A 21,049-nucleotide genomic window follows, 5' to 3' on the forward strand; every position below is an offset into this window, starting at 1 on the left:
TTGCTATGCACTGCTCCCTTTTTGATCTCACAGAGATAGAGTGGTTCCTTAAATATTTTTTCATTTCTTCCTACCCCAGGGCTAGAATGAAGCTAAATGAGTCATCTCCCTTTTGTCAGAGCTTTATGGACAGAGCTTCATCAAAGCCTCCCTACCCAAAGGTGGAAAGGAATTTTATTCTTGCTCTAGAAAATACTGAGGGTGTTTTATCTCCACTTCCTTTGAGCATTTTACCAAGTTTTGTGCTGCTCATCAGAGAGGGCTAAATGGTGAGGATAGCCTGGTGTCCATCTGCTACTCTCACCTCCCCAACTCTGAGGTAGTTAAAAATCAGTTTAAAAGCTTTTGGAGGTGGTTATTTTTATTAAGTTCCATTGTGGCCTTTGGATTGTGAACTACAGCTTTCAAGCCACAGAAAGCTATTTTTTTTAATCTGGAATTGTTCTCTTTGCTAGACCTTATCACACCTGAATACAAACACTGCTTTAAAGTGTTATTTAATTCTCAGTGCACAAACAATGTATTTTATGATTCTGTTCCCAGTAGTGATGATTCAACTCTTCCAGGATGCTTATTATGGGAAGATGATTTGGGGTAGTTTCCATATGTCAGTGCAGCAGTCTGTGTTTTAAATGGCCATTTTCTAAATACAAAAAAAAAGGGAGGGTGGATAATAGGATCAGGGTTCAGTGATATGACTGAAGTGTCATCTTAACATGCAATTTATATGTACTAAAATACATATAAAAACAAACAAATATAAAACAAAGAAGCAAAACAAACTAAACTCAATTGCTAGGTCTATGAAGCTATTATCTGAGGGAGTAGAAGTTTGTCGAACTTTAGAATCCAGTCTCAGTGTACTGAAACAAACAAAAAAGTACCTCATGGAGAATTAGGAGACTTAGATTTAAGTACTTGTGATAAAATCAACTATCTATGTGAGCTTGATTAAGTGAGATCATTATCTTAGAGGCTGTTTTCTCATATGTGCATCAAGTTGTCTTCTATTCTTTTTATTTTCATTAATTTCAGAAATATTTATCATAATAGTGGTTCATTTTTTTCCCTCTTACTTTGGATAGACCCAGTTTGATCGAAAAGTCTAGATTCTGTTAGAACTTGTAGCCCTGGGCTAGTAGTAGCCCTTGGAGCTTTAAAGAAATGAACTTCAGGTCCCACCCTGCTAATTTAAGACCTTCTTATCTGCATTGCAGAAAGACCCAGTTCTTCACGTGCACTTTAAGATTTGAGCTACAATGTCTGTAGCTAGGGTATTTCTGTATTGATCAGATTATGAGTTAACTTTCTCCTCTATCTTTCTTGCATTTAATATGGTAACTAAACACTCTGCTCATGGAGTCCTAAAAATACAAACAAAAACAAAACAAAACAAAACAAAAACAACGGTCACTAACTTGATGTAAGCAGGACATTTAATTTATTTATCCTTGCAGAGATTGAACAAGAGAACAGGAAATTGACTCATGTCACTTCCTCAGGAGCTTTGGAACTTGATAGAATTCACATGTTAGAAGGCAGAAGTTAGTGGTAACCAGACAGTATAATATCTCTTACTGAATCATGGTTTGGCCTTATGCCTTTGCCTCTCCCTGTTCAAAGGTACCTTGCACTACTTATTCAGACTGCAAAGTACATAAGTTCTTCAGTAAAAAAGGGGAGATATAGATTGCTTGGGGTCAGATCCTCTCCCAAGCAGGATGTGGTTGGTCTCTTGGTTTAAGTAGAATTAGGCTTACCAGTAAGAGGATGTCCTAGCTGCTGCCCTGGAAACTTGCATTGATGCGAAAGGCAACTCTGCATAGGGCTCCCATCCTTCGTTTACTTTCACTTGCCTCCTGCTCCTCTGAAATTTGCCAATTAGGCTCAGCAAGAAGTGGCTGAAGCTATGAATACTTTTTGGCTCTCCTGCCCATTCCGGGAGAGCCTCTCACTCCCAACATCCTTGTGCATGCCTTCTGAGTTCTATTTGGTCACTGTTTCCTGGAAACATTTCAGTCTTGTATGAAAAGTGACTCATGAAGAGAACTCTCTTCTGTCTTTGATATTATCTCTTGATTCTTTTTCCAAAGCAACCTGAGTCTGATTCAAAATTATTCTGGTTTCAAATCAAACTCAGGCCAACATACTGGAATTTAAATTTAGATAGAGTTTATCTTCCTTCAAACTCTTTGGTCTTTTGGGCCAGAGCAATAGTATAGTCAGTAGGGTGCTTGCCTTGCATGCTCTGACCAGATTAGATATTTGACACTCCAGATGGTCTCCCAAACACTGTCAAGAGTAATTCCTGGGCACAGAACAGGAAGTAACCACTGAGCATCACCAGGTATGAGTACTTGTATAGTTTCTTCCTACTACTTCTTGATAAATATTTTAAGAGCATTATTTTTCTTTTTTATGGAGATCAGTGGAAATTTTCCTTTGAACAGCAGATGGGGATACAGTGAACATGGTCTTAAGCAATGTTCGTGTGGTGCTCAGTTATTGTCAGAACCCCAGAATTCCTGGAAAGGAGGCAGCGAGTTGTGAATAAGCAAATGTGTAGATGTGTATGTGTTTGGTCTTTTAAAAAGCTTTCCAAGTAATTCCAATGTGCAGCAAGAGTTCAAAATAAAGAGCCTTTCAGTCATTTTTATACCTTTTGCATGGTTTGGAATGTTCTCCCTAATCACCGTGCCTTGCTCACACAGAGACACTCTAACAGTTCATACATTGTGAGGTTTTTGAGGACCTGAAGATGCAAATTTGCAAATTTTATTATGGCTCTTAAAAGTAACTGAAATATTAAACTAAAATGTCAAGAGAACCCAGGTATTTATTTATTCAAACGTGGTTCTTTTGTTTATATTTTGTTTTTCTTCTCAAGTTTGAACCTTGAAAAATAAATACTTCCTTCAGATAAAATAATGCATATAAGGTTTTTTATGAGGAGGCATAATGTTAAAGTATAAGATGTCTTCAGAATCATTAAATAATACAACAAAAATGTTTTTGTTCTGCTTTATTTAGTATTTATTTAGTGTTTAGAATTTATTTAGTATTTCTCAGTAAATATGTACATTTCTGTTCATCATCTTTACCTATTAATTTTTCTTTCTATTGTCTAATATAAACTTGCATATTTTAAATGTTATATTAACTTCCGTCATGAAATAAATAGGGTGTGATGCTCCCAGGGAGACTTATTTTGAAGATGTAAGTAATATGATTTGAAATTAGGCTGTGGAGGTGGGATCACTGGGTTGAGATAAATTATAACATAAAATAAGAAATAGCTTTGACATCGCTAAAATGATTATTTGATTATTTGATTCTTTTCTTCAGTGTTCTAGGGTGGATTCCAAGTTTTTTATATTTCCTTATGGTCCTATGGTTAGTATTCATTGGAATAAAGGAAGGAACTGTATAGTTCAAGCCTTACAAGGAGTATATTATTCTCCAAAAAAAATACATTACTCTCTAGTGTAATAAGAGAAGATCACTATTATCTGTTAAAATAGGGGTTATCTCTTTATCCTTACCTCTGTTCATCTCCTCTACCTGCAACTTTCTTTGGAAGCTTTGTGTTCCGGCCTTTGCTTCTAGCCTTTGCCAAGCCTGGACATCTTTTCTCCTTTCTTTTCAAGGACCAGCTTGAATTTTGTTTTTTTCCCAGAATTCTTTGATTGATTGTCTTCTTACACTTATCATCAATTACATCTTGACATTTAATTATACCCAGAATCATATTGTCCTTTTCTTGTTTCTGAGTTTTATTTTCTCAAGTAAATGAAGACTTCTTGAAAATACATTGAATTTAATATTTTTTCCATTGTATCACATAGGGCTCCTCCCTTAGATTCAAAATTCTAATGTGACAGAAGAGATTTGATATTTCAAGTAAGTCTAGCAAAACCTAAAAAAATCATTTTGAGCTTAGGAGTTATTAGGTCACAACAGTTTTAATATTTGTTGATACTTTTCCTAGGTGATGATTCAGGGGATTTATTTTTCATTCTTTTCTTTCTCTCTCATCACAATGAGTACAAAATAGCAAGAAAGTGAAATTGCCACATTTGAGGAAGGGGAGGAAGACAATCAATAAGTATTGTATTTTCTCCCCAAGATGTACAAGTCTCTGACTTCAGTGAACTAACCTAAAAAAGAATTTTTAAATGAAAATTGATAGCAAGCAATATCAAACCAAGAAAATCTCTGTGCTGGGCCAGTTATGGAAGATCACATTTTAAGGAGCAACTAAATTGCAATTGCTCTGTGCATACAAATGGGAGTGTTTCCATAGAGCCAATTTCAGCAGTTCAGGTAATTGGAAAGGAAGCATTATTCTTCATTCACTTTTCTAATTGAATGGTAAATTTTAGAAATTACGTCAAACAGAGGTGAAACTGTTTGCGATCTGAATTTCTTTTCGAGAAAACAGAAACAAGCTTGCATTTCACCAACACAACCAGTTGACATTCTCCCTTTTGTGTCCTCAAGATGAAAGAAATTGTAGTTCTGAATGCCTCTGAGTTAATGGCTGGATAAAGATTCTTGAAACTTACCTTTGCTCTTGGAAACACCTTGTGAAAAATCTCTGATGTGTTTCTGGATCCGCAGAAAGAACCCAAAACCCTGTGTCAGGCTTGTAATGTACTTCCAGAAAATTGAGAGGGAGCATGCCTTTTATTCTGTCAATAATACACTAATATTTATTCGATATCTACAGTCCTTTTACCAAGGTGTAGATAGATGCAAAAGGAGTAAATTGGAGATATAGTTACCACTACCAGGGCTCAAAATCTGGTCACAGGATCAACTAATATACCATGAAACAAACAGAAAAGTTTCTCAAGGTCCATGAATGCCGAGACCATGAAGGAAGTCATCAAGAGCAGGACACACATTGAAGAGCCAAAGGTCTGGGTCAGAGTGATAGTACAGTGGGTATGGTGATTGCCTTGCATGGAGCTGACCCAAGTTCAAATCCTAACATCCCACATCATCCCATGAGTACTTCCAGGAGTGATTCCTGAAAGCAGAGCAAGGAGTAACCCCTGAGAACCACTGGGTATAGTCCAACCAAAACAAAACAAATAGCCAAGGATTCATTTCGTTTACCTCAGACATTGACCCCTCTCTCTTCTTGTTAAGGCTCCTTCCTGTCTTCAAAATGAAATATAGAGTTCCCAGCTACCAAGTTCACAGTTTAAGCTCTGACTAGATTAACAATGGGTAGTAATTGTTAATCTTCATTCAGAGATGGGAGGAAGATTCTAGTGGACTCTTCTTGAATTTGTTTTGGAATTAACTAAGAAATGGGGGTGAGAGTCTCAGCACACAAACACACTGTGACTGATAGCTTAACCCTAGGAAGTGCGGGTCTAGAAGTAATGGTCTTAGTTTATGTTTTGACATATTGGCAGTTGATAATGCAATTTGTGTTAAACCCGTCCAAGTGTGAGCCTGTAGTGTTACCAGTCAACATTTGTTTTCCCTGACTTCAGAGTCTATATTCTGAAGTCAGAATGGCTAGACTTAAGTTAGTTGACATGGAGGGGTGCTGGGGATTGAAACAAAGTTTTCATACATGCAAAGCCTATGTTCTTCCACTAAACTACATCTTCAGTGTCTGCAAAATATTTTGAATGCATATTCTGAAATCAGTAATTAAAAGCCTTCCTCACTATCATAAATTTATTCTCTGACACAGCTGTCTTTTCTAGAATACACTTAGACTCCTTTAAATGGAACAGAGGGTCATTGTCCTGCAAGGAAGAAACAAATTCAGGAATAAGGATGAGAGAATAGTTTGTAAAAAAAAAAAAAATAAAGTTTGTGTGTGTGTGTGTGTGCAATTGTGTGTTGAGTTGTTGAGTTGGAGAAGGGAGAAGAAAAAATTATCATATATTTAGAGATAGTTATGAAATTATGGGTTCTGTTTTTCATATGGGTTCTTATCTCAAGTATCAGGACCACAGACCTAAAAGCTAACCTGAAGAAACCACTGGGTCTTCCATAGAGACGACATATGCTAGGTGTAGAACTCTGACATATGTGCTCATCTGTGTGATTCTCCTGGTTGAGCAGAGCCTGGCAATGGCAATTCTAATGCATAAAATACCTTTATAGTAGTTCTAGAACATCAACTCAGGTTTTGTTGCGGGAATGTTGCTTTAGTGATAGTGGTGTTCTTTTTATAACTAAAACCCAACTACAAATATGTTTGTAATCATGGTGCTTAAATAAAGATATTAAAAAATATTTTAAAAATGTTGATTGTTCTGGGCCCAGTTTATTTTGAGTAATTTTGCAACTTTAAAGAAATTAGAAAAAAAGATGAGCAATGTAAGTTTTAATACAAATACATCATATTTTGTAATAATTGTTTTCATTTTTAAAAATTTGAACTTGTGGGATTAGAACTATTTTAATTTAGTATTTGAAACTTTCAAAATTCCAATATAGAAAAAGATGAATTCAATTTGGCAGGCATTTATTTAGCACCTACTCTATTTTTTGAGGGGGAATACCTATGTTTTTTTAACCCCTAAATTCTAATTGGGCAATTACTGGAGTTTTGTTTTTGTAAATGATCTGGCTATTGGAGGTATAAAATAGTATTTCTAGTGTTTAATATACTCATAATTATATATTATTCTTCAATAGGAATGGCATTTATTTTTAAATCATCCTCAATTTTAATGTACTTTGTGATTTAATTATGATAGTAAGAAGAATCAGCTGCATACAATTAAAAATATCAATGCATATTTTTGCATGTTTTTAAGGAGCGACGCAAATTTGGTCCCTTAGGATGGAATATTCCCTATGAATTCAATTCTGCTGACTTTACAGCCAGTGTTCAGTTTATTCAGAACCACCTTGATGAATGTGATATCAAAAAAGTGAGTAAATTTTTTTCTCTTTTCTCCTGTTGCTGCACTTAAGTCAAGGTTCAGTGGTTATTTTTAGTTTGAATTTTTTCCCAGGAGCCTGCTGAGCTACCCCACCTGCCCAACAGAAGTCTGGTCCTCTCCGTCTACTGCTTCCTGTCCCAGTTATTTCTACATACAACTCTACTATAGGAGGTCATTGGCCTGTTTTCTTATCCTGCTGTCTCTTAAGTAGTCCCCTTCTCTCCCTCACATTTACACATCAGAGGTGAACCACTAAGGAAGAAACTTAATGTATAGAAAAGCTCCATAACTTCCTCTGATCTCACCCGAGTGCCACAGTACACTTCAAGAGAATATGCTTCTGATGGCTAGAGAATATTGAAGGTGTTTAAGACACTTGCCTTGCATGTAGATAGCCTGTTTGGTTCTTAGCACCAAATATGGTTCTCTGAGCACTGCTGAGTGTGATCTAACCCTCCCCCAATAAAAAAATAATAATAATTAAAGAGAAAGAGAGCAAAAGAGAGAGAATATATGAACCTGATGCCAAGCTTTTCTTCCTTCACTTCATTCAGCCTTCCTCCAAAGAGAAAGTATTTTATCTCAACCTAAGGGGGTTTTGCACCTAAATCGCATGATCATAACATTGAAGCTTATGCTTATAAGTAGCAATGATGCCTAGTAATGGCCACTTATCTCTGTATATATAGCACTCCCCAAAATTGCAGACCCCTTTCATAAGCAGGATCTCATTTATTTTTCACAGTTCTCTGAGGCAGGTACCTTTGTGCTAATGAGGTCATAGGTGAGAGAATAAAAGCTTTCCTCAAGGTCACAGAGTTAAATTGCAATGCTAGAATGTGACTTTTAATACATATAAATGATTGGAACTCTATTTTTATTATAATCTTGAGCAAGTTAATGAACCTCTCTGAGCCTGTTTTGTCTTTAATCGCCATAGTTTCTGGGAGGAATAAATGAGTTAACATATGTGAAAACAGGCATATGGAATATAGGATGGGATCAACTGTTTTGCTTTCTCTTCTTTCACGGTATAGATCTTGAAGATAATTGTAGACACTAAGTATTCATATAAGTGAATTAGGATGAAGTTTAGACTGAGAACACATGAAATCTAGAACCAAGCCACATGCATTTAAATGTAAATTTTGTATATGTAAATAACAGTGACCTGGTAATAGTTTCTTAGAAAGGTAACAAAGATGAAAACTAAATGTCAAGCATCCTTATTTATCCTACCTAAAATGTATTGAATATTTCAAATAAAAACATCAATATCTGAAGTATATAGCTAGTATAAGATTGCTATGGAAGTTAATATTTTGATAAAGTTATAGCTTCCAAAATGAGACAGCAAAGTACTGCATTACAGGAAATGATTGCAAATGAATAATCTTATGGTTTTCATACTAATCCAGAAAATGTATTACTGAGAAAGCATATTAAAACATGATTACTTGATTTTTCCCCTTTCTTTGCTAACCATGACTTTTTTCTTTTCTAACAGTTTGACATAGCTATAATGAGTATTATAGGTGATTATATCCACAGGGTGAAAAATAGTCTTTTCCCCCTATTTAAAATGATCAATGAGCAATATATTCGCTGGTGTTTAGTACTGTAGATTTTTCTTTGGTGAATAAACCATTGCAATTCCAGTCATTTAATAGAAAGAGTTATTAATGTAAGCTAATGAATAATTTTAAATGCAGTCAAGCTCCTGCTTCCATTTCCAGATTTTGTCTTTAGTGAGATACCTGAATGGTTTAGAATTCTTTGTTTGAATTGGCCATGAGTAATCCAGTTTCATTTTAAATAAAGGGTGTATCGTGGAATACAGTTCGGTACATGATCGGAGAAGTACAATATGGAGGCCGAGTGACAGATGACTTTGACAAACGTCTGCTTAACTGCTTTGCTCGAGTAAGTTCATGTAGAAAAGAAATAGAGACATATTTTAGTGTATTTACCTTTTTTTTCCCTAGGAGGAGTTTCCTTCATCAAATCAGGGACCTCACCTAGTAATACATGGAAAGGCAGTTTATTCAACCTAGTTATGTGGTACTATTGGGGTCTTGGGGCCACCAGGGCCATAGCCAGCAGAGCTAAGCAAGGATCATGTAGTGTTTGGATTAAACTTGAACATGGGGCCTCTCACCTGCAAGAGATGTGCTCTACCCTTTTGAATTATCTAGCTGTTATTTTCCTTTTAAACAAGAACATTTTATGGTTATAATAGGCAAGTCAAATTTGAGGTGTGGAGGAAGAATATTAAGTAGAGCTGTTGATGTGAATAAAACAACGAAACAAAAAAATCAAAGAAAACCTGCCTAGCCATTTTCTTGTGGTTTCGAGCACAGCAGAACAGCAGTCAGATATTAGTGGTCTGTGAATATTTTGAACAAATGTGCAGCACCTGTACTACCCCTTCTCTGTACTACCCTTTCTCCCTGCTCTCCAATACCTGGCGCCATACTTACTGCCACACAGTTTCTCTGCCTCCTATTCTGGAGTTAAGGCTCAGAGTGATTTCACATTCCTCAAGCAATTGGAATAAGTATTATTTGAGCTTTTCCACTTCTTCTATTAGGACATACAACTGAAAAGTAATCAAATTTTCCCTCCTTGTCCAGAAAAAATACATATATATCATATTGGTAACATTTCCTGTACCCTTATGGCTTTCATATCAGGATGAATAGCCTTTTAAAACATCTCAAACACTTTTTTAAAAAACATTACACATTCAAAGAAATATATATTACCTAAAGAGGAAAAATTAGATTTATGAATACATTTCATGGTTATTAAATCTCCATTTATGAAGATCTATAATGGTAACTTCAGTTATCTCCCTCAACAAATGTAAACTCTCAACTACAAAGCACAAGCATTGGATATATTTTGATAATGGGGGTTGGTCAGAAAACAGACATTTTTTTACTCAATTTTTTAAATTTTTTTTCTTGAAATTTAATGTGGGAAAAGGCAGCTGATAGCAAAGTAGCAACATAATGGTGTGGAGGCAAAATCCAGTTGCTAGAGGTTAAATTTTGAATTAAGTTTTTAGTTTAGACCTCCTGGAAAGCAACTGAGAGAAACTTATAGAAATGAAATATCCAGGGTAGTTATATCCCAGAATACTTCTAGGCAATATTCAAAAAAAGAGTATGTCTGAAACACATTGATGGCAGTATTGTGTATGGAGTTGAATGCGGTATCATGGAGAGGCAAACTCTCCAAAAACATATTCTGAGATACAGATTTGCTTTGGGATCTCTCCTTCTAGACATGAACTTCAATGCAGCAGCTTCTTTTTGCCTGGGAAATTTCTGGAAAATAATAGTGCTGTGAACCCTCTCTAGCCAGAACTCCAGACAGCTGGGACAGTGAGGACCTGAGTCATGAGGAGGGCTTCATTGTGAAAAAACAGCACCCAGAAAAATGCCTATTTTAGAAATCCTAAGAAGTAGTGAGTGTGAGAGAGATCCTTCTAGGTATCCTTCTAGGGTTGTTCTGGAGTCATATAGATCTGATATGTGATATAACTACCTTTTGAAACTGTCCCTCTCATGAGACTATGTCTCAAATTCTCAGATAGATCCCTGTATGCCATCTACAAAAATATATTGTTCCTGAAAAAATGTTTTCAGGAAAGTTGAAGGTCAGTCATGGGGTTAATAGTAGATGCTTTTCTTGGAAGACACCATCCTCATGACCTTATATCTGGGTCTTAAAAATGTGATGTGTGTAAAGCTTTAAAAATAATTTTAGAACTATAAATACATGTATGTTTATATTTCATGAATATTGCATGTATATAATTCTTTAGGATACATCTCAAGTACATTTTAATAGGTGCCCTCAGAGGAAAGGAGATTTGGAGTGGATACCAGGAATGAATAGAAAAAAAGAAAAGAAAAGACAATAGATCTCTTAGATGTAGGAGAATAATAAAGGAGTATGATAAACTCACCTCTGTAGCTGAGATTCAAAGGAGAAAAATGATGCCTTGATAAGTTTACTTTGTGTAAAATAATTATTAAAGTGCCTAAAATTGAGTTTTAGACTGGAGGCTGAAAATAATGGTTAGATTAAGGGTATAATCTCAAAACAGGAAGACAGAAAACTGGTGGAGTAAGGAGGAGCAGACAAGGACTATGCATAGTTTCTTACCTACCAAGTGGAGAGAAAATGGGACTATTTATAAAGAATAGAAAGCATTGAAGAAGGAAGGCATTTTTTATTCACTGGGGATGGAAATTCAGGGTTCTACTTAGAATATGCAACTTTAGAGATGCTTATTCAATGTCCAAATAGAGTTGTCTAAAACTGAAGCTCTAAAGTCAGGGACTTTAGTGGCAACACTAAAATGTGATCAACAATTGGGAAAGAGCCTCTGACATAAGTTCTCAAAAAATATTTGTTGACTTAGTATAAATGAATGAATGACAAAAAGAAGTTCCATATATAAATATATAAGTATGAAGCTCAGAGAATAGCTCTGAATTAGAGAAAGAGTTGGAATTCATCAACATAAAGATTATATTTTAAGTTATCTTAAGTGTGATTGCATCTTAAAAGTGATTGTCATCTAGAAGAAATGAATGGGAAATAAAAGGAAAAATAGCTAAGGACAAGTTCCTATTTGAGGGACCACAGACTACATTTCTCAGTGATTGTTCCTAGTGTAGTGCTTTGGGATGTTCTTAGAAGTTCCAAGAAGACCAGGGTGATGCTGAGAAGGAAACTAGGTCCCAGAATGAAGAATGTGCTCCCATCCATAGACCTAGCTCACTGGTTACAAGGTCCTGATAGCTTATTTTGATGTGTTGAAGAATAAGTGAGAAAGTTTAAATGAAAGAGGTCAGGGAAGGTGAGGAAAGATAAAAATATGCATCACTTAGTAAAATTTTAAAAAATTTATTAAAATATGAATGAACTATATCACAAAATGAAAAATAGTTCTGACTTTTAAAGAAGCCATTTATTTCTCTATATACATCTACCATCTACATTTGTAGTCTTTAATAAGACAAGTAATAATTGCCTTGACATGCATATAAAAGGTATCATAAAGTGAGTTTCTTTTGTGTCTGCGACATTTTCTCTGTATATTAAATACTGAGAACTCATTCTGGATGCAGTGTGGAACAGTAGTGACTCTTTTTCCTAATTTCCTAAATTCCCTTGTATTATATTAAAATTGGTTTAAATTATTGATATTTGTAAATATGATAAATAATACTGATGGACAAACAATCCTGTATATGGTTTCTAGTCTTTCTGTTAAGAATAGAAGTGTAAGGTTACAGAATCTTTTTTTTTTTTTCATTTTAGTCTGTCACGTTGGTCTAGTTTCCAAAGTGATTTTTTAATGCATCTTACGGGAGTATGTGCCACCTGTTCTTGCACACATTCACTATCACTAATCTATATTATTTTCTTTAATGTTGGTCATTCTGGTGTTATTTGTTTGGTTTAATTTGTATTTCTCTAAATGCAAATGCAGTAAGCTCCAGAATAATTTTTTCATGCTTTGGGGTATTTTATTTTCTAATTTATAACTTGCTTAATGTGTTTATTCTTGCCTTTATTTATCTTGAATTGTTCTTTTAGATTTACAAAACCAATAATGGAAGAGTTTCATGTATAAAATATTCCAATACAGTATCCTCCATCAAAGTGTCTACTTCTCTCCACAGTGTCCTAGTGTCCCTTTCTTCATTTCTGCTTATCACACTTCTCCCTCACCCCCACCCCCACATACTCCATGGTAAATTTCTACTGAAGCTTCTCAGTTCCTGTTGTTTCTGGACATTCCTTATACCCCTAATATATTTCTTTATACCTTGCATATAAAAGAGATTATTCAGACTCTGTTCCTCCCTTTCTGTCAAATTTCACTTAGCAAATTACTCTCCAGATTCATCCACCTAGTAGAAAAGTATATTACTTTATCTTCTATTGTATATGAGTGGTATTTTACTATTATATATGTACCAAGTTTCTTTACCCACTTATCTGTTCCTGGACACTTTGGTTGTTTTAGATTTGGGTTATTTTAAATAGTGCTTCAACAAAAATAGGAACATAAATTTTTCTTGAATAGCTTTGGAATCATAGAATAGATGCCAAGAAATGGAATTTCTGGGTCATATGGAAATTCAATAACTAGTTTTTTGATATGTTTTCATATTATTTTCCAAAAATACTGAACCGATCAACATTTTCACCTAAAGTGAATGAGAATTTCTTTTCCTCACGTCCATATAACACTGGAAGTATTTGCTGTTTTTGATGAGTGCCAGTTTCACTATTGTGAGGTAATAGCTCATTTTTGTTTTTATTTATATTTCTCTGGTGATAAGTTATGCAGAGCATTATATTATACATTTTGGGTATCTGTATATCTTCTTTGAGGAAGTTTAGTTTATAGATTACTCTCATTTTTTATATGGGGTTGGTAGTTTTTTTCCTTGTAAGTTCTACAAGTGCTTTATAAATCTTGGATATTAATCTTTTATCAGATGAATGGTGGACAAATACTTTCTCTAAGTATGTGAGATGTCATTTTATTCAGCTCATAAATTCTTTTTTAATTTTAATTTTATTGAAACCATTGTGATTTACAAAGTTCTTCATAGTTGGGTTTCAGACATACAATGAATCAGGGCCAGTCCCACAACCAGTGTCCCCCTCCCTCCACAAATGTTACCCAAGTGCATCCCATACCACTCTCCAACCTCCCAGCTTGAATCTCTTGATTTTTATTGTTGTTGCCTTTTGCTTGCATATTTCATTCTGTCCTTTTTTTAACACTACCAATGCACCTGAAATCGCTTGGCCTTTTGCCCCATCCTTTTTATATCTGTGTTTCTCCTCTTCCAATCAGTTTCTTTCCTTCTCCTTGCTATACTTTGCTGCCAAGGGTGTTTGAGGCAATAGCCATTTAGACTGTATTTATTCATGCAGTTATTCAAATACCACATATAAGTGATATCATTCAGTATTTACCTTTCTTCTTCTGACTTACTTAATTTAACATAATATTTTCCAGTTCCATCCATATACCTGAAAATTGCATGATTGTTTCATTCCTTACAGATATGTAGTATTCCATTGTGATATGTACCACATTTTCATGATCCACTCATCTGTTGTTGGACATCTAGGTTGATTCCAAGTCTTGGCTATTGTACAGAGTGCTACAATGAATAGCGGTGTGCATACGTTCTTTTGGAAGAATGTTTTTCTGTCAGGGTTAGTTACCTAAAAAACTATCTTGATTTGTATTTCCATAATAATAAGTGATGATAAGCATTTTTCCATGTGTCTGTTGACTATCTGTTGGCCTTCCTCAGAGAAGTGTTTGTTTATTTCCTCTCCTCATTTTTTGATGGGATTTATAGATTTTGTGAAGTTAACTTGTGTGAATATTTTGTGTGAATACCTTTACCTAATGTGTTGAGTGCAAAAATTTTCTCCCATTCAGTAAGCTGTCTTCTAATATTAATTTGTATTTCTTTTGCCATACTTAAATGTTTTAGTTTGCTGTAGTCCCATTTTTACAATTTTGTTGCTATAGCTTTTGCCTTCAGTATTCTACCATTGAAGACTTCCTTGATGTCTAAGTCTTAGAGTTTTCTCCTATATTTTCCTCAATGAACTTTATGGATTCAGAACTAATCTCAAGATCTTTAATACACTTTGAATTAAATTTTTGTAAGGTGTGAGATGTGAATCAATTTAATTTCTTACACATGGTTATTCAATTGTTCTAAATCATTTTTGAAGAGACTATTTTTATTCCATTTCAAATTATTTGCTCCCTTGTCAAAGATTAATTGACCATATGCTTGGGGGTTGTCACTGGATATTTATTCTGATCCATTGGTCTCAAAGTATGTCTTTGTTCCAAAACCATGTTGTTTTGATGATTATTGCTTTGGAGTACAGCTTCAAATTAGGTAAGGAAATACCTCCCGATTTTTTGTTTTCTTGTTTTATTATGGATTTGACTATTCTATGTCTTTTATGGTTCCACATGGATTTTATAATTGTTTATTCTAAGTCCCTGAAGAGTGTTGCCTTAATTTCAGTAGGGGTTGCATTGAATCTATATAGTAGTTTATGTATGATTGTCATTTTGATTATACTGAGTCTTCCGATCTATGAACATGTAAGTTTGACTTATGTTATAAAATGTTATCTATCCTACAGAAGGTTCCATGTGCACTCAATAAGAATTTGTATTCAGCTTTTTTGATGATGAAAGTCCCTATATAGGTCCTTTAGTCTCAGTTCTAGTTTCTCATATAGGACTCATGTCTTTGCTAATGTTCTGCCTAGTGGATCTTTCCAATGGTGATAGTGATGTGTTTAAATCTCCCACTACTATCATGTTTCTGTTCATATGTTTCTCTATGTTTGTGAGCAAACACTTTACATATTTTGATGACTCTACATTTGGTGCATAAATTTTGGTCAGAGTTAGTATTTCTTGGTCTATTGTTCTCCTGATGAATAAGTAGTGTTCATCCTTTTCTCTAAGTACTTTCTTGAGGTTGAATGCAATTTGCTCTGATATAAGTATGACTGATCCAGTGTTCTACTGTTTTATTCTTCATTAGATTATATAATTGTTTTTCATCCTTTTACTCAGACTGTATCTAACCTGAAATTTTTTTAAATTTTTATATTGATCATGGTGGCTTATATATCTTTCACATTTTAGATACATATTAACACTGAATCAGGGAAATACCCACCACCAAATTTGTCCTCCCCCCTTCCCCATTCCCTTTCTACAACCCATATCCCCCACCATCACCCCCCGGGCTGCTAAAGTAGGTAGCAGTAGGTAGTAGTCTAGCTTACTATCAGTGATCATACATCTGTTTGGTCCTGGTGCCCTCCCTTGTTTCTCCCTCTATTTGAGAGGCTAACCTAGAAAAATCGAGTTATATGTCTAACCTGAAATTTTAAGTGTGTTTCCTGCAGACAGTAAACGGCTTGGTTTTGTTTCCTGATCTAACTTGCTACTCTGTGCCTTTTGATGGGAGAGTTTAGTTCACTGACATTTAAAGAAACTATTGAAAGAAAGTGTTTTTGTGCCAGGGTGTCGCTGTTACAATTGGGTATTTGGTTTATATAATTGATCTTTGTGTATGTAGTTCATTTAGATTCAGGTTATTTTTTTTAGTGTGAATGTTGCGAGTTCTTTTTTTTTTTTTTGTCTGAGATGTTTCTATTCCATATAAATGAGAGTTTTGCTGGATAGTGAAATCAAGCATAAAAATTTCTTTCATTCAGTAGTTTGAATGTCATTCTACACTTTTATTGTCTGGATTGTCAAACAGGAGATCTGGTTTTATTCTTACTTTCTTTCCTCTATACTTAAGGATTTTCTTCTCCCTTACTGCTTTAAAGAGTCTATCTCTCACTTTTGGGGGGGGGGGGAGTTTCATTTGTATTACTATGTCTTGATGGTGTTTTGTTAGGGTCTATTTTGTTTAGCACTCTTTTTTGCCTGTTGAATCTTGAATTACAACCTATTTTCTGAGAGTGGGAAAGTTCTCTGCTATTATCTCCCTTACTACTTGCTCCTCACCTTTATCATTTTCCTTCCCTTCTATTATTCCTATAATTATAAGATTGTTACATTTTCTGTTTATTAAATGCCTTACAGTTTCTTTTGTTTGTTTTTTTGGCCACACACAGCGGTGCTCAGGGGTTACTACTGGCTCTGTATTCATAAATCGCTCCTGGAAGACTCAGGGGACCATAGGGGATGCCGGGGATCTAACCTGGGTCTGTCTGGGTCTTCTGCATGCAAGGCAAATGCCCTACCACTGTGCTATCGCTCTAACTTGAGTTTCTTCCATTTTCTTCCATTTTATTGTATCTCCTTTCTTTTTTGACTTCTTTATTCAATGCTGGCTTGTAATTTGTCTTCAAGTTTGTCTATGCTATTCTCCACCTGTATAATTCTGTTACATAGCTTGCTAACATGTCTTTTATTTCCTTCAATTCCATTTTTATGGATTCATTCATCTGCTGAAAGAATTCTTCTTTGAGTTGGTTTAATTATTCATCTTTAGATTGTTTAATTTCACAGGCTAGTGACTCTTGATTTCTATTGTTAAAACATTAAGTGTTGATTTTAGGTCCTTATCTATAAGAACCAGGTGTTTTGATGATTTGCCAAAGATTCTTGGAAATTTGCCAAAGATGCCTGTGCAGGAGGGAAGAAAAAAGAAAAAAAGGCAAAAAGCACAAAACAATTTTTTATTTATTTTTATTTATTTATCTAGTTTTTGTCAATTTCTTTGTTTTGGTGTGGTTATTGAAGTTGTCTCCATTTATATTTATTTATTTTCTTCTTTTCTTTTCTTCCTTTATGTGCTCTGCCATGTTTTTTTTTTTTTATCTCAAGACCGTGGCATTTATGTGGTGCTTATCTTTATTGTTGGAGTGCTCACTGGATATTTTAGTTGACACTTCTTTTGGTACTGTTGTGGTGTTTCACCTTCTTTTTCCCCTTTGTCTCTCAAACCTAGGATGAGAGCCTCTAGAAGGACTCTGCCCATTTTTGGCATATTTGATTTTTCCCCCAGTTTATTACTTTTCTCTTCTTCGAACAAAACCACATAACATGAACTATCTAGCCCAGCCTCCCAATTAGAGGGGGGAAAAGGGAGGTACCAAGACCAAACAGGTGTAAGACCACTAAGTAGTAAACTAGGCACAAAGGGGACCACTTAATCTGGCAGTCCCAGGGGTGAGGGAGGAGGATATGGGAGGTAGGACGGGAACGAAGGTGGAGGGAGGACAATTCGGTGATGGGAATTCCCCTGATTTTATGTTAGTGTGTACCTAAAATATTATTGTCAATAATATGTAAGCCACTATGATTAAAATAAAAATTATATTAAAAAAAGATTCTATTCATATCCCCAGTTGAAGTTGTCTTTTTTTAGTTTCCCCATTTTTGTTTGTGTTTAGTGGGTTGGAATGCTGGAGTTTCAGGTGGTTTAAGAAATTGATCTGTTGAATTGGTTATATAAAAGATGGCTAGAGCTATATCTGCTTTAGAGGCTATTTTCCTAAACACACTAGGTTATATATAAGTATGATCAAATATTGCCAACTAATTCATTGGTTTGCTCACCTGAGTATTAAGTTGTATATTTTTTAAGAGAAAGAAGTGGTAGGTTCAATTTGCCTGAAAATAACTGAGATAAATTGCTAAGTATTCATGTGGATACACTAGCATCCATTCAGTTGTGTAAAGGAGGATTTATGGGAAGAACTTGAGAGTCCCTTTCTCTGCAAACAAACCTGAGATGGGATAAAAGACAGCAGAAAGATAAGGACAGCCTCTGGTCGTTAATTCTTTTGTGGTACAGAAGCTTCATAATCTTATGCAATCTCATTTGTTTATCTTTGCTTCATTTTCTTGATCAATGACATTGGATAACCTTTGGCTTTAATATCATGAAATTTTATAACGATGTTTCTTTAACATAATTTATGGATTCATGTCTGATATTAAGAAATGCACTCTATTTTTGATTATACTTTTATGCATTGTGTCCAAGTGGTCTGAATTTATTTTGCACATAACTGGCCAGTTTTTCCAAATGCTGTTTGTTGAAGGGAGTTTTTGTGCTCCACTTAATACATTTTTCACTTTTATCAAAGATTAACTGTCCATATTCATGAGGATTTTTCTTTGGACTCTCAATTCTTTATCACTTGGTCTGAGAGTCTGTCCTTATTCAAGGACCACAGTATTTTGCTTACTACAGCCTTTAAGTATAGTTTGAAATTGTTGAAAGAGAAGTGTTCAGCCTTCTTTTTTCCTAGGATGGCTTTGTTGTTGTTGTTTTGTTTTGTTTTGGGGCCACACCCGTTTGATGCTCAGGGGTTACTCCTGGCTAAGCGCTCAGAAATTGCCCCTGGCTTGGGGGGACCATATGGAATGCCAGGGAATCGAACCACGGTCCTTTGTTGGCTAGCGCTTGCAAGGCAGGCACCTTACCTCTAGCGCCACCTCATGGCCCCGGTCTAGGATGGCTTTGAATCTTTGAAGAGTAAGTATTTATTTCTCTATATAAATTTTATTTAATTATTATTATTATTATATATATTTTTTTGGTTTTGGGTCACACCCAGTAGCGCTCAGAGGTTACTCCTGGCTCTACGCTCAGAAATCGCCCCTGGCAGTCTCAGGGGACCATATGGGATGCCGGGATTCGAACCACCATCCTTCTGCATGCAAGGCAAATGCACTACCTCCATGCTACCTCTCCAGCCCCTCTATATAAATTTTAACAGCTTTTGATCTTTATATTTAAAAAATATAATGACTATTTTATAGAAACTATATTGAATCTGAGGCCGGAGAGATAGCATGGAGCTAACACATTTGCCTTGCATGCAGAAGGATGGTGGTTTGAATCCCGGCATCCCATATGGTCCCCTGAGCCTGCCAGGAGCAATTTCTGAGTGTAGAGTCAGGAGTAACCCCTGAGCGCTGCCGGGTGTGACCCAAAAACCAAAAATAAAAAATAAAAATAAAAATAAAAAAAAAGAAAGAAATTATTGAATCTGAGCAATGCTTTGGACAAGATTATAGTTTTGACAATATTATTCCCTACAATCCATGAAAAGGGAATGGGCTTCCACTTTCTTATGTTCTTTATTGTAGGTTTTTGGGGTTTCTTTTCTTTTTCTTTTTTTTTTTTTTTTTTTTTTTTTTTGAGAGCTGTGTCCAATAGTACTCAGGTTTTCTTCTGTACTCAGAGATCATCCTAGTGGTGCTTAGGGAATGATATGGTGCAGGGATTAAAACTTGGTCAGTTTCATATAAGATAAGCACCCTGTCCACTGTCCTATCTCTCTGGACGATTTATTTCTTTTAGTGATTTATAGTTTTGTCTTTCACATATTTTGTTAAGCTGATTCCAAGATATTTTATTTGATTTTCTTTGACTTCATTTCTCTTATTTCATTATTTGCATATAGAAAAACCATTTATTTGGTAGTCTGCTGCCAGAGAGACAAGCTTCTGGAGATGGGCCCACACTGCCAGGCTCTGCTGGGGCCTTGCAGGCAAAACTCTGACAAATACTTCAAGCCTTTTTAATAGAGGATTCCAGGGGCCTATGAAAAACCCTAGGCTGTGAGAGTGAGAGTGAGAGAGAGAAAGAGAGGGAGAGAGGGCTGGATTTGGGACCAGGGTAAGTTCAGATTGAGAGCCAGATAAAAGGGAAATAAGTATTCAAAGTAAAGGGTAACCAGATCAAGAGATGGAGTTGAAATAAGGGAGAAAGCCATAGCCAGAAGAATAAATAGTTTGGTCAGATTATTGGTCCAACTGCCTTTTCAAACTGCCGCAGACTCTCCACACTCGCTCCCTGCCCAGCCATCCAATAATAATTAAGGTATATTAAAGGAACAGACCCCTTTTATGCAGTACATAAATGTAGGACAAGAACCTGCCACTTTACTATATAAGCCTATTGTTTCTAGGAGCTCTTTTGTAAATCTTTGGCATTTTCTATGTATAGTAACCAAGTCATTTGCAGATAGAATTTGACTTATTTTTCCTATTATTTAACATCCCTTTCTTTAATTGCTATGACAAAAGCTTTCAATACTTTATTTAATAATGGTGGGAAAACTTGTCTTGAGCAGGTTTTAGAAAAAGATTTTCAATTTTTTTATCATTGAGTATATATTGGGGGGGTTGTGATAAATAGTTTTAATTATGTTGATAAGTCTTTTACTGTCACTTGAGTTTTTTTAATCAGTAATGAGTGTTGGATCTTGTCAAATGCGTCTATAAATATAATCATATAATCATTACTTTTGCTTTAATGATATATCATATTATGTTGATTGACTTGCATATATTAAGCCACTCTCTATCACTGGAATGAAAGAAGAAAGAGATAATATTGAAAGAAGAAAGATTAAAGAAGGAAATTACATGGAAAGAAGATTCCTTGAGATTCACAGCAAACTTATCAAGTGAGACATTGTGGGCAGAAAAGAACGGTGGAATATAATAAAAGTAAATTATATAAACACTTCATCAAGAATACTCTACCCCCACTAGA

General features: G+C 35.2%; 1 protein-coding gene across 1 annotated transcript in view; it reads left to right on the top strand.

The window, feature by feature from the left end:
- The window catches only part of DNAH8 (dynein axonemal heavy chain 8), a 406,635-nt gene that overhangs the window by 331,700 nt on the left and 53,886 nt on the right, over positions 1-21,049 (top strand). The window contains 2 exon segments of the mRNA XM_049765310.1: positions 6,792-6,908; positions 8,742-8,843. Of these exon segments, the coding sequence (XP_049621267.1) occupies positions 6,792-6,908; positions 8,742-8,843 (219 nt within the window).

The sequence above is a fragment of the Suncus etruscus genome, chromosome 18, assembly GCF_024139225.1.
Source record: "Suncus etruscus isolate mSunEtr1 chromosome 18, mSunEtr1.pri.cur, whole genome shotgun sequence".
NCBI lineage: Eukaryota > Metazoa > Chordata > Mammalia > Eulipotyphla > Soricidae > Suncus > Suncus etruscus.